The sequence below is a fragment of the Myodes glareolus genome, chromosome 12 (genome assembly GCF_982192425.1).
Source record: "Myodes glareolus chromosome 12, mMyoGla1.1, whole genome shotgun sequence".
NCBI classification, from domain to species: Eukaryota; Metazoa; Chordata; class Mammalia; order Rodentia; family Cricetidae; genus Myodes; species Myodes glareolus.
In genome coordinates, this window is record NC_142037.1 from 62,062,246 (window position 1) to 62,076,699 (window position 14,454).

The window sequence follows — 14,454 nt, forward strand, 5'->3', positions numbered from 1 at the left end:
ACAAGGGAGAGGGTACAGGGTTATCTATCCCTAAAGGGACAAAGGACTGCCTTTGGATAGAGAGGAGACAGAAGTGGCACACAGCTGTTTTATAAATGTGAAAGTCTGTGCTAGGCCGACGTGTTTAGTTTTAATTGGGCATGTTAATTAGGTGAGCCAAAGGGGCTTTTGATTGCTGAACTTCAATACTTTGATATCTGAACCTTAATAGTCAGCCCTAGGAGGAGGGATTGACCAAATAAGGGACTAGATCTTGGTGGCTAGCGTTAGGAATGTAATCTAATAGCTTTTAGCAAGACAGAGGGAGTGGGGGAGAAGAGCAAGAGCTGTTGGAGCCATGATTGCCGACGTCGAGCTAGGTAGAGTCCCTTCAGTAATGACACTTTATATGATTAAAGTGTACTCCAGACACAGAGCAATGTGTTATCAGGCTGAAGAGAACAGCTGTCTGAACATGTCAGTTTCTGTAGCAACTGATGGTACTGCTCAGCTTTTGTGCTCGATGAGTCCCCACCTTCTTTTTGAATGCAGTATTGTCCCCATGTGCGTCTCTAGCAAGGAAGGTCATGGGCACTGGCTCAGCTGTTCCAGTATTGCTGTGCAAACAAGAGAACCCGGGAACCTGTGTAAATGTCAGGTGGGTGTGGTGGCCTCTGAAGCAGAAGGCAGGCTTCCCCAGCAAGCTGATTAGAGTCTGTGTGTGTCCACACTCACACACATTCAACCATGCACCCACACACATACAGGCATGCTTACACACATGCATTCGTACCACACAGACACATGAAAAGAAAGAAGAAACACCTTCAAATTACATTAGTGAACATGGAACTACTATATCTTTGAAAGTTCCCCAAATTCTAAAAGTATTGCTCTATGATTAGAATATTAAGCAAGAGCAGTTAAATTATATTCCACTTATTTTTTTCCTGATCATTTGGGAGATTCAGAGGAAAAAAAAATATGCTACAGAACTAAGCGTGGGTACCTTGTTTTAGCTGATGGATGTGAAAAGTAAGTGCCCCAGGACCTCAGGAGGAACATGAAAAGGATGTAGTTAGGGGAATGTGGGATATGGTAGACCAAGCAAGCACTCAGTGTAAACCTTAAAACTTACACGGACACTAAGTGTGGTGTTGGCTTGTAAACAGATTGTTAGAGGGAGAAAATTTGTCCGTACATTTTCTATGAGAGCACAAAATTAATTCCATGTAAGTTAAAAATTTTAGAAGAAAAAAAATTCCAATTACTTTAATATTCGCTGAGCTTTTGACCTTACAGTCAACATATTTTTAGGAAGTCTAAGAAAGAAATTGTTTCATTTATAACTGGGCTTGAGGATTTCTTTCTCTTTTAAACATAAGAAGAAAATTCCAAAAGATTAGCAGTTCTTATGACTGTTAACGGTTGGAAGTAAGCTAAGTGCTTAGAATTTATGCTCACTGTTACTTGAACATTACCATAGTTTTTAGAGTTTAGACATCTCTAGGTTTTAACTTTATGTATTTACAAAGAAGACATGCATAATTAAAGTGTTTTGATAGCTTTATTTGCTTTGTGATGCTGCATGTTTTCACATAAGCTTTTAGAAATGACGCTTTCAAAAGAGGTTCACAGAAAGGACAAGAATGCTAGTGGAGTAAAAAAAAGAATCCCTCATTTTATGCTGTTAATAACAAGCTCTAAATGATAGTGAATGTGAGACTTATGTAGATCTTGTTGACCCTGAGGCCTGATGCACATGTTTTGGTAGGAATCAAAGACGGCTTATCTTTAACACACTACAGATATTTGTGTCTCAGTCTGTGACAGCCCATAGGCCACCTGAGCAGTCGGGCTCTGGGCCCAGCTGTAACTGCCACCTGCGGCCATTTACATTCAAGCTAATTAAATTCGGTTGGTCTGCCTCACTACCCACAGCTGGTTGGCTACAGTGTAATGCATATTCCAATATAGAACATTTCTCTCATTCAGAAGGTTTTGTTGGGTAGCATTTTTCTAGAGGTCAAAGTAAACTTTTTAGCAAGACATGGGAACCCAAAAGCTTTAAACGGAAAGATCAAAAAAAAACTCTAGACTGGTCTACAGAGCTAGTTCCAGGACAGGCTTCAGAACTGCAGAGAAACCCTGTCTCAAAAAAACTAAAAGAAAAAAAAAAAGATTCTACATATAAAGCTGGATATTAAAGTATAAATTGGGGGGGGCTATTTGTAATGCAGATGATAAGATGTGATGCCAGTGCCATTTTGAAATACTCTTCTAATGACAACTAGACAAAAATGGATAAAGACATAGGGCGTTTCACAAAAGGAAACCACACATGTCCAGATGCGGAATCTTAAATCTGCCCCGTGACAAAACAATAACCAAAAACAACTTGGGGAAAAAGGCTTAGACTTTCATTTCCTCCAGCGTTCAGGATAGGCTCTGAAGTAGAGACCAGGGGAGCACTGCTCACAGTGGGCTGGGCCCTCCTACCTTGAGCATTGATCAAGGAAATGTCCTAGCCGACTTCCCTAGAGGCCAGTCTGATGGGGGCAATATTTCAACTGAGGTTCCATCTCTTCCCCAATGACTGCACTTTATGTCAGGATGATAAAGACCATCTAGCACACTAACATTTTGAGAAATACAGTTAAAATAACAGTGAGAACTGAGACTGTCCAAAGACAAAAGATCCAGTAACTATTATGACTATAACTAAAAACATAAACCTGTATCTGGTGAGATTGTGAACTGATGTGGGCTGGTGCACAGATAGCCAGCAACGCTGACTTGAATGGGAAATAGGCATCCTTCAACAAAGGGGTTCCTGTTGCATCTGTGGGCCATAAAGTACTAGTTTGCAGTATTATGGGTTATAAGGGTTACTGTGAAATTAGTTTTACAACATGGAGGAGGAAGAGGCCAAAACCAAAGTAAAAGCCAGCAATACAGTAGCAAGGAAATGGTTGCATAAGCTGGGGTACAGGCTACACCATGAAACATTATGCAACCTCAAACATGAATAAACTAGAGAGCATTCAGGTTTCCACATGTATGGCTAAATGCTTTGCAAAACATACCCTGCCTCTTTTATTTTGTTGTTGTTATTGTTGAGGGAAATAACACCTTTGCCTTTGTGAGTCTGGAGGCATGTATGGAGTATTAACGTGGAGAAATTCTTGTTTGTGTCCTAAGAATGGGGGTCTGAAGGAAGGAAAAGAAGAAAGGTTTGTTTTTTTCAGTCCTTACTGTAAATTCCATATACATGATAACTCCCGTGTATGCGTATATTCGCTTATGTAAACCATGTTGTGTAAATGAAATGTTGAATATATGATCATCACAGTTTACTGGTAAAACAGACATGTCCTCATGTGCTGGGTATGGTGGTGAATGCCTGTAATTCTATCTCTTAGGAGGCCAAAGGGCTAGCCTGGGCTATATATTTAGACCTTGTCTCAAAGGGAAAAGAGAAATTATGTTTGGATCAGTATCTATTGAAAAGCTAGGATTTCGGGTTTGTTCCAACTGTCTGCAACCTGGCTGTAAAGTTTGTCATTCGATACATCAACATAATGTTTTTGCCATGCCAATTCTGCCAGACCTATGAACTAGAACTTACCCAATAGTGAATGAGCTATTGATCGGTTCCTGTACTCATTTTTCAAGGCTAGTTAAGTGGAGAAAAGTTGAGCAGTCACAGATTTGAACTCTTATAATCCAGTGTCCGCATCTGATGAACGTGTCTTTCTTTCATTAGGTTATTTTCAACTTTAATAATAAAGAGCTTAAGAAAGACAATGAGTAGACTCTGGCAGCAGAGCAGGCCCTCGGTAAAAGGCAGTGTATAGCAGTCAAGGATGAGGTGGGCTCCTTGTTCTTCTCATCGATTAACTGTGTGAATTAAAGTATTGATCATGTGAAATTCATGGGAATTCTGAGGAATGAATTCCCACTTGTCTAAAACAGTTCAAATGGATTCTGTCATTCATTAAATACCTTTCTACTGTAAACTGCTTCTGACTGGAATCGCTGACCTCAAGGCAGTTTTGAGGTGTAGTCTTCCCAGCCTCCTTAGTTGCTCTGTGTAGCTACAGCCGGGAGAGTACTGATTTGGTAACCATTTACTTTGACAAGTAGGATGCCACTTCCCTTTCAGTTTGCATGATGTGAGAGACTGCACATTTGCCCAGGTGCTTGGGAATTCATTATTACTCAGGCTAATTGCCATTTGGTTACACAGCTGCTGTTTAAAATGTGCCATTTCATTTCATCATTGAGTACTTTTTAACTTCTCATAGGAGCATTTAGACTTGATGTCACTTTACCAAATAATTTTCTGTGATTTAGGTTTGCTTTTGAAACAGTGCCTATCTGTGTATTCTAGCCTGTGCTTGAACTTTTTCTGGCCACAGCCTCCTAAGAGCTGGGATTGCAGTTGTATACCACCACAATAAAGTAACAAATGATTTTTGTGTTTAAGAGATAATTGTAATTATTGTTTGAAGGGAGAGAGTTCAAAATTAACTTTTGATTTATGTACATGTGATATTTGAAGCCATAAAACCTATGATTAAAGTTGAATTTGTGCAGTAAATTAAATTAACTTCTGTTTAGTGATTTTACAGTTACTGCAAAACAGATCCTTCAAAAAAAATAACTTGAAATAATGAAAAGGAAAAACTATGTGTGATTTCAAGGTCATAAGATTCTCGACCTGGGATCTATACAAGCCGTCCAGCCCTGCTAGGGTTCTGTTGCCCGGTTTTGTTTCGTTTTGAACTTACTAGGTTTTCGTGTTCCATCATGGCGTTGTCATCCAGCTGTGTCCTTCATCCACTGTTTCTTTTCTTTCCTGTCACCACGATCCCTCCTGTCTTGACCAGCTGGTTCCTTTCTTCCCCAAGTTAGTACTTGCTTCTGCTTTCTAATCACGTAGTACATTACTCTGCTTCCCACAACCTTTGAGCTCTCCTCTTTTCCTATTTTTGTGGTGCACACCCCTACACACATATAGATACAAACACACACACACACAATTTCAATTATACCTATTAAGAAAATCATGTGGTATTTGTCTTTCTGAATATGGCTCTCTTCAATTAACATAATAATTTATAATTGTATTTGTCATTCTGCAAATGTCAAGATTTAATTATTCTTTGCCATTTCACGAAATCCCATTGTTTATAAGAATGTATTGTGTTTTCTCTATTTGTCTGTTGATAGACATCTAAACTCGTTTCATTTCCTAACCGTTGTAAATAGTGAAGCTATGAGCATGAATCTGGTGCGTTGTCATGCCCTTATCTTGAAAAGGAGATTTTAATAGGTTATCTCCACTGTATTTTCATCTCTGAGATGCTAAGTATCTAAAATAGTTGCTGTTTGGAATCAAGAGAAATGGACGATGCGGATGAATAATATTATAATGGAAAATCTAACATTGATAACTAGACAAAGTAAGCACTGTAGGGCAAGACTTTCCTCAGTTTTTTGGGGGAGGGTCAAATAAACAGTAGGGAAATATGTAAAGAAAAATGTAGTTTTTCATGACCGCCTACACGTATATCCCTGTCCATTCTTATTCGTGCAATTTCTGCACAGTTAAAATGTCCCTGTTGAAGCCTCTTTTTAAAAGCTCATGATACATAAACAAATTGAAATGATACAGCTCTATTTTTCCTGAAACAAACCTTACCCATATAAGAACAGATCAAGAAATAGACATTTCCTGCACGTGCATATTGCCTAAGACACACACTCACACACACACACACCATATATGTTTCATACAATATTATTGCTTAAGAGGTGATATTTGATCTTTAAATTTGGCTGGAAAACTAGTATTTGTTAGGCACATTAATTTTGAAGTAAATTTGTCAATGTGCTGCCTGTTTTAATGCTAAGACTGTAGAGTCTACCTTTTATAATTAGTTTACTCTTCAAGTATTTCAGTGTAATGACTAGGGTTACTGGGTCTCCAGAGATAAGACGGGTCTTTAAGGAGCTCAAAGTCATATGTGGGTATTGGGAAGGGGGGGGGTCATAGATAAGACATGAAAACATGCAGTTGTAATTACAGATATACTATTTTCTACATAGAGATAGCAAACGACTTAAGTGGGAAAAATGTGACCTTATCCTCAGCAGTCAGAATGTGTATTCTGATCCATAGAGCTGTCCAGCAGTAAAAGCTGTGGTGCCTCAGATTGCACTTGTTTTTCCCAGGTAATTGTTTTCTCAATTCAAAAGAAAAATTGATACTTGGCTATTGGTTCACTTACTGCAATCTAGAAATTTCCAGTTTGAAAGGGAAGTTTGAATCTGCCTTTTTATATATGAAAAGATTTACATTTTTTGTATCTCTTTCAGTCTATAGGATGCCCTGTCTTACTTTTTCTTTTCCAGAAACATTACCTACAAACATTCTGGGGGGAAAAAGCCATGGTAATAGGTGCTAGGATTATGAGAAACTTTTTCAATCTTTTGCTTATCTTGTGGGAGGTAAGGAATGGCAGGCAGCTCATAACACGTGTCATCAGTCCCGATAGGTATTTTCTTCCTCTTCGCTGCCTTATCTATCTTCAACCTTTCTCCTGTTGATAGCCTCTGATTTCAATTTTCTTTTCATCAAACTCGCCCAAGCGCCTCAGCTCTGTTTCTCCAGCTGAGCGTTGCTGGAGGAAAATCACAGAAGCAGCAGTACACGCTTCACATTCTTCGTCACCAGCTCCCACTGAGCACCTTTGTGCTCTGGCTTTCTAGTCCTTTCTTTTCCTTGGAAGCTGTTTTAGGTCTTCCTCCCTGTCGACACATCTCCAGCTTTCCATTTCTTCATCACATTGCCTGGTGCTTCATTCATAGAGAAAACGGAAATCCTCAGGTGAGAAGTCCTACAATATCTCTTAGGAAGCTATAAACACATACCTGTACCCATTCTGGTTTTGGTTTGTTTTAATTGGTTTTGTTGGAAAGGGACCCGCAATGAGTAGAAAACACACACGTTTAGGAACTGTCTAGGAATAGGCAGGGTTACTATTGCTGTGACTAAAAGGATGGCCAAAGTTGGGAAGGGAAAGGGTTAATTTTGCTTATGCTTCCACACTGAAGGAAGTCAGGGTGGGAACTCACACAGGGCAGGAACCTGGAGGCAGGATCTGATGCAGAGGCCATGGAAGGATGCTACTTACTGGCTTGCTTGCTCCCCGTGGCTTGTTCAGTCTGCTTTCTTATAAAACATAGAACCATCAGCCCAGGGTGAATTCACGCCCAATGGACTGGTCTCTCCAACATCAATCACTATTTAAGAAAATGTCCTACAGGCTTGCCTACAACCCAATCTTTTTGTTGTTGTTGTTTGTTTTTGTTTTTCAAGACAGATTTTCTCTGTGTAGCTTTGGAGTCTGCCCTGGCACTAGCTCTATAGACCAGGCTGGCCTTGAATTTACAGAGATCTGCCTGCCTCTCCCTCCCAAGTGTGGGGTTAAAGGAGTGTACCACCACCCCTCAGCAGCCTACAACTCAATCTTATGGAGCCATTTTCTCAATTGAAGTTCCCTCCTCTTCATTTTCTCAATTGAAGTTCCATCTCCTTCTGAGATGACCTCAGTTTGGTTTAAGTTGGCATAAAAACTAGCCAGGACAACAACCAAGTATATAATAAAAGAACATGAAACACTGAGGTAAGGGCTAGTCTTTGGGCTGTAGTAAATTTTTTTAATACATCTGTGTGCCCACTGGGTCGGGGGAAGAAAGAAGAAAACTGCCTTGTTGTATATAAAATACCACGAAATGGGATGGGGATATAGCTCAATTGGTAGAATACTGACCTTGTATGCAGGAAGCCCTGGTACGATATAAACTGGGCATCATGGCAAATGCCATGTAATCCATGCACTCTGGACGTGGAATCAGGAGCAACAGGAGTCTAAGTTCACCCTTAGCAAAATACTGAGTTCAAAGCCAGCAATGGGATTATACAGGAGAATCTATCTTAGAACAAAATGATGATGATGATGTCTTAATAATAATAATGGTGGTGGTGGTGTATAACGTTAATCGCAGCAGTCAGTAGCTAAAAAAGAGGCTAGTCTGATCTACATAGCATATTCCAGGCCAATCATGACTATATAATGAAACCCTATCTCAAAACCAATAATAATAATAAGGACATAATAAGCACTCAGATACGTTTGTTTCAGTGTCCACTTCTCCGTCTTCTGTCCCTACCATTGAGTCCTTTCAGAATTTTGCTGCTTTTCCCTCAGGACTTCTATCCTATTTATTGCTTATCTCCTTAGAGTGGCATTTCCTGGTGGTTCTGACTCACACACCTGCTATCCCTTTGCTTCTATGATGTTCCTGCAGGTTCCTTGGACGTGTTATCTTTTCCAATCCTTTAAATATTTGTTCCTCATGTTTATGCTCCTCTGGATTATGTCGTAGTCTTTGTGCAGTTAGAAACCAGAGATTTGTCTGTGATCCTTTAGGAAGTCAAGGCCAAGAGGAAGCAGTATAAACATACAAATGTATAGTTAATGAACATCCATTCTGTGCTGTGAATTCTGTAAACACTTGGCGTGTATTGTTTGATATAAACTTTACAAGAATTCCATGAGGTAAACACTGATGTTTATACAAATGTTATATTTTAAGTTACTCACTTGTCGGAACTAAATTTTGGAAGCCACCTTCCTAAATCACAGAACTGTACCCTCTCCACTATAGGATTGATAGTGTTTAGAAGGATGCAGCATGCTTTGGCAGAACTGAATCTTGTTTTAGGATATAGGTATTAAATGACGTACAGCATGATCCCCTGGGAAGTACAGAGCATCCTCAACTAAAGCCTATAATGAGCTCAGTAGCATTCCATTTTCATGAGGAACTCAAGTGTAGGAGGCTGTGATGTTCAACCAAACAAAACACTGTTTTCAGATATCCCACAATTGTGCCTTTCAAACAGCTCTTGATGGAAATTTGGAGCCTACTATTTCAGTGTTGTATTGTATGTTTTCAAGAGGGAATAAACTGTGGTACTCATCTCTGCATGTACAGAATCTAGCCAAACCAGTCCATGGTAATAATTAGTTTTGGATTTATTGTACAAATAATGTTGTGAATTCAAGATGACCTGTCTTTGAGTAACTATTAAAAATAAGTAATTTGGGGACTGGAGAGATGGCTCAGTGGTTAAGAGCATTGCCTGCTCTTCCAAAGAGTTGCTGAGTTCAATTCCCAGCAACCACATGGTGACTCACACCATCTGTAATGGGGTCTGGTGCCCTCTTCTGGCCTGCAGACATACACATGGACAGAATATTGTATACATAATAAATAAATATTTTAAAAAAATAAAAAAATAAAAATAAGTAATTTGGACATGTTTTAGTTTAGTTATAAGGTCATTTCATAGCTTAGGAGAAAAATTCAATACAGAATTTGGTCTACTATGTTCACTTTCAAATGTGTAATTCTTCCTTTGATTTATAGACATATGAGGAAGATCGAAGAAACAACTCGGAACTTCAAATCCGATGTCAGCGCCTGGCCTTGGAATTGGCAGACACCAAGCAGTTAGTTCAGCAAGGCGACTACCGTCAAGAGAACTATGACAAAGTCAAGAGGTAGGGTGGCCATGGGGTTTTCACTTTAGTGGTCACCACAGTCACCTGAGTTTGTATCCCCACAGAGCCTTTTCTCCATTGCCTTCTACATTGGTGGACATGAGCTGCGGTTTCATATTGGTGTTCTTTAGTTTTATAGAAGTTGTAAGAGAAAATAGAATCTCTGTTAAATGCCTCACGAATATGTGCCAGGTGTTATCTGATGAATTTCACGTAATGTCAGCTTAGTGTTTAAATTTTCTCCAGTGATTTTTAGCTGCTCCTTTTCCCTCTTAGAAACAACACGTGGTAAGAGCGCTCTCCGAGCGCACTGCTGCCGAGCACCTGGGGAAATCTCCTCTACCTAGAATGGACCTCTCTAGTGTTCTGTATTTAATGAGCTTCTCTGATATGTCCCTTGGTAAATGTCATTTAAACCTGAGTTTTGTTGTATAGATTAGCCAAAGGAGACCAAGTGGTGGTGGTGCACGCCTTTAATCCCAGCACTCGGAAGACAGAGGCAGGCACATCTCCAAGGCCAGCCTGGTCTACAGAGTTGAGTTCACAAATAGCCAGTTCACAGAGAAACTCTGTCTCTAAAAAACAAAACAACAAAAAAGATTAGCTAAAGGACTATTGTCACATTTTAGAGTAAGTACTGTATCCTTGCAGATAGGGTGGATTCATTTTACTTGTTCATTTGTTGTATCTGCTATAGCTGGGATTCTTGAAATGCGGTAGTGCCAATGAATATTAGAATGTTGTAAGTGAATTTACAAAAATTTAGGAAATATATTGGTATTTCTATTCCCACTTTGACTGATATGTGGTATGTAATAGTATTTATTGTTATTCCCTAATATGGTAAATATTTGATCTTGAAATCTGTGAGAACTATATTCAGTGAGTGCCTGAGTAAAGCTGAATTTTGAAAGAAACATTTTATTTACTTATTTATTCAATTGTGTTTTGTTTTGTTTTTCAATACAGGGTTTCTCTGTAGCTTTGGAGCCTGTCCTGGAACTAGCTCTTGTAGATCAGGCTGCACTCCAACCCACAGAGCTCTGCCTGCCTCTGCCTCCTGAGTGCTGGGATTAAAGGCATGTGCCACCCAACAGAAATATTTTATTTATTAATTAAGTTTTTATTTGCATATATTAATACATAACAATGGGTTTCATTATGACATTTTTGTATGTATATATAACATATTTTGATCATATGCATCCCTTACCACACTCTATTGTCCCCTTCCACTCCCTCTGAGCCTCCTTTCCCTCCAACTGTTCGCAAAGAAGTAGGACCAGGATTTATCCCTAGTGCTTGAACTGGCATTTTGGAACCCATTCTTTATGAAGGGATACCTTACTCAACAGAGATATAGGAAGAAGGACCTTAGTCCTGCCTCAAAGTGATGTGTCACACTTCGTTGACTCCCCTTGGGACAAAGCCTTACCTTCTTTGAGAAATGGATGGGGAACTGGGGTGAGGGGAAGGTGGGGAGAGCAGGAGGAGGGAAAGGGAGTAGGAACTGGGATAGGTATGTAAAATAAGAAAAGAATGTTTTAATAAAAAATTAATTTAATAATAATGAATAAAATAAAATGAGATGTAAGGTGATACTTATAATTCATATTTTGATGTCATTTTTCCTCTCTAAATCTACAGAAATAGTAAATAAAATGAGAAAAATTATAATCATCAAAATAATCTAGAACTCCCTGATTTATTCATCAGCAAATGAAACAAGACAAGTTATAGCTGATAATTATCAAGGTTGCTTGATAGAATCATGGGTGTTCATTATAGTATTTTCTATTTTTCATTTTTATTTTTTATAATAAAAAACTAAAAGAAAAAATATAACCTTGATTTAAAAGTATAAGCAATTCCATATGTTCAAAATAGGACAGTAGAAAAAGGGGGGGTTCCAACTGAATCCTTGGTTCATGAATAAGTTAGAGAGAGAGACAAGCCATGTATGGTGGCCACAGACCTGAAATCCCAGCTGGCATTGGAGAGGCTGAATAGGAAGTAGGATGATGAGTTCCTGAGTAGAGCATGGGCTCTGACAAAAATCCTGACTCCAAGTCTCAGCCTGGTACTTGCTGTATGTAGCTCACTGGTAGAGCATCACGACCCTGGGTTCAGTCGTCAGCACGACACAGAATAAAAAGAAAAGGATGAGTCATGGAAATATAAGGTAACCGGGGGATATCCCCATGATAAGTTCTCAAATACATTAAATTACTGGGTATATAGATATTACATCATCTCTAGGATTCAAATGTTTCTGAATAATTTATTTCTACATAAAATTCTGTGTGGCAGTTAAAGAAGCATTAACTTAGATTGGAGTCACTGTCACTGCAACAGCTCCACAGCTCCTGGCATGACGTGAAGTTCTCTTGACCCTTTCTCTAAAGAGTTCCGGCTTCGAGGAACAGGAAGTGCTATTTCAGAGTTAATATTTGGGCTGTGATCATTGCCATATCAGCCATTGTTCCTGCCAGGGACAGGAGAGGGGAAGGCAGAAGAACAGGACACGCTGGATAAAATTATACTGATGTTTTTAGTTTTCATTAACACCACAATAGTCAACTGAAAACCTCCTGGCAACTAAATATAGTATAGTACAACCTGTGTGTAGAAGTAAATGCTGATGATTATGAGTTATAGCCCATTGATAGGAAAAGACTGTCTACAGGGGCTTACTAGCACTAAGTGGGGAAAGAAGATCTGAACAGTACCATCTCAACTAATAAATGTATCTCTGTGTCAGGGTGGCTGCTTTATAGTCTCATTAATCATATTTTATCCTGAATCATCAATGGAATCTGCAGCCTCAGGCGAAGTATGTCAGAGAATAGGATGCATCTTTCATCCCGTAACATTGAAAAGCAGTGGGAAGGAAACAGTTCTCCTGTGCAGTCCGGGAGTCCATGGAGTAAAGTCGCAAGGCTGTTCTAACTGGGGGGAGGGGGTAGAAGCAAACGTATTTCTCTGCTCAATTTTAGAGATGCCTGTTGAAGCTGGCACACCCCTATAATCCCAGCACTCAGGAGGCAGAGGCAGACAGATCTCTGTGAGTTCGAGGCCAACCTGGTCTAAAGTTTCAGGACACGCTCCAAAGCTACACAAAGAAACCCTGTCTTGAAAAAAAAAATAGATGCCTGTTGAAGGATTTGACCCAGGTCTTGGTGGGAGAGAGCTAGTCTAATGGGAAAATCTAAAATATCTGGCTAAATCATAGCAATGTGTGACTGGAACAGTACCCTGAATGCCTGTCTATGTATTGCTGGGCAATGTTATTTGGAAGTTATGATAGATTTTTTTACCTTAATAAAGCCTGAAGCTATATTTAATTTAAAATCTTTGACTTCAAGGTAAGAATGAAGCCCTGAGGTGGATGTTTGTAATCACAGCTTGGGGAAACCAAGACAGAAATGCTGTGAGTTCTTGGCGAGTGTGGGTTAAGTGAGACCATGTCCGAAACAGCGACAGCAACCACAGAACTAAAAGATAGTTGGGGAGAATGAACTTGTACCATAGAAAGAGTTGTGTAATTTACTGTTTAGTGTACTTTATGTATTTATGTAACACTAATGTTCATAGTTACTTATCTGAAAAAGGTCTTGAACCTTCTGAATTTGAAAAGTAGATACACAAAAGCCCCACTGTTCTGGTCAGCTTCTTGCCACTCAACCCCTTTCAAATGTGAAAGAAGTTTCTGTATTTTCATGTGTATTTGATTTTGTTTTCATAGTGAACGCGATGCTCTTGAACAGGAAGTACTCCAAGTTAGGAGAAAACATGAAATACTTGAAGCCTCTCACATAGCTCAGGCCAAAGAAAGAAGTGAATTATCAAAAGAGGTAAGCTTCCAGTCAACTCACTCGTGGTTATTATATATTAATGGACAAGCAGCCCAGGATAAAATTATGGGAAAATCATTTTTTTCTCCTTTTTATGTAGTTGCCAGGAAGAGAGAGAGAGAAAGAGAGACAGAGAGAGAGAGAGAGAGAGATCAGGAAACCAAAGCAGCCAGCCACTGACTCTTACCTCTACCTTCTGCCTCCAAGAGTACTCAGACTGAGACCTGTCTCCTCCTGTCTTGGATTTCTCTCTAGTGTTGGGATTAAAGGTGTGCACAACCACCATCCAGCCTGTATGGCTAACTAGTATGGCTGCTGGGATTAAAGGTGTGTGTAACCACTGCCTGGCTTGTATGGCTGACTGGTGTGGCTGCTGTGCATTCTGATCTCCAGGCAAGCTTTATTTATTAAAACACAAGTACTATACCATTATAGGCAATTTTGCATAAACAAGTTTATTACTTTTTAAAGGAGAATTTTTATGTGATACACACAGGGAAAGTCCACCTTGGGAAGTGACAACTCGCTCTGGACATGTCTCTGAATTTCTATAGGTAACCACCTTGCAGCAGACAGTCACCCTCTTGCAGAAGGATAAAGAGTACCTCAATCGCCAAAACATGGAGCTCAGCGTACGCTGTGCTCACGAGGAGGATCGCCTGGAGAGGCTGCAGGTGCAGCTGGAGGAGAGCAAGAAGGCTCGAGAAGAGATGTACGAGAAATACGTGTCATCCAGGCAAGAGCCGTTCCTTTCCTTGTACAGACGGAAATGTGCACTCGGTGGGTGGGAGGCAATTGGTGTCTGGGAACTTGAGCGTTTGAGGTCTATAGGTCCTTTTTATTTTTGTCTCCTTTCTAGGTTTTCTTTCCTAGTTGATCTGTTAGAGATATTGTGATTTTCCAATAACCACAAAGGCCTATTTTTCTTCTTTTAGTTAAAAAATAATAATTAGCATATATTTATTATTATAAAAATTGTGGGC

At 39.5% G+C, this 14,454-nt stretch overlaps 1 protein-coding gene across 1 annotated transcript in view; it reads left to right on the plus strand.

Annotated features, from left to right (window-relative positions):
• Positions 1–14,454, plus strand: part of Pibf1 (progesterone immunomodulatory binding factor 1) — a 154,124-nt gene that overhangs the window by 20,514 nt on the left and 119,156 nt on the right. The window contains exons 6-8 of the mRNA XM_048421884.3: positions 9,484–9,617; positions 13,363–13,471; positions 14,026–14,207. Of these exons, the coding sequence (XP_048277841.1) occupies positions 9,484–9,617; positions 13,363–13,471; positions 14,026–14,207 (425 nt within the window). The remainder of the gene's footprint in view (positions 1–9,483; positions 9,618–13,362; positions 13,472–14,025; positions 14,208–14,454) is intronic.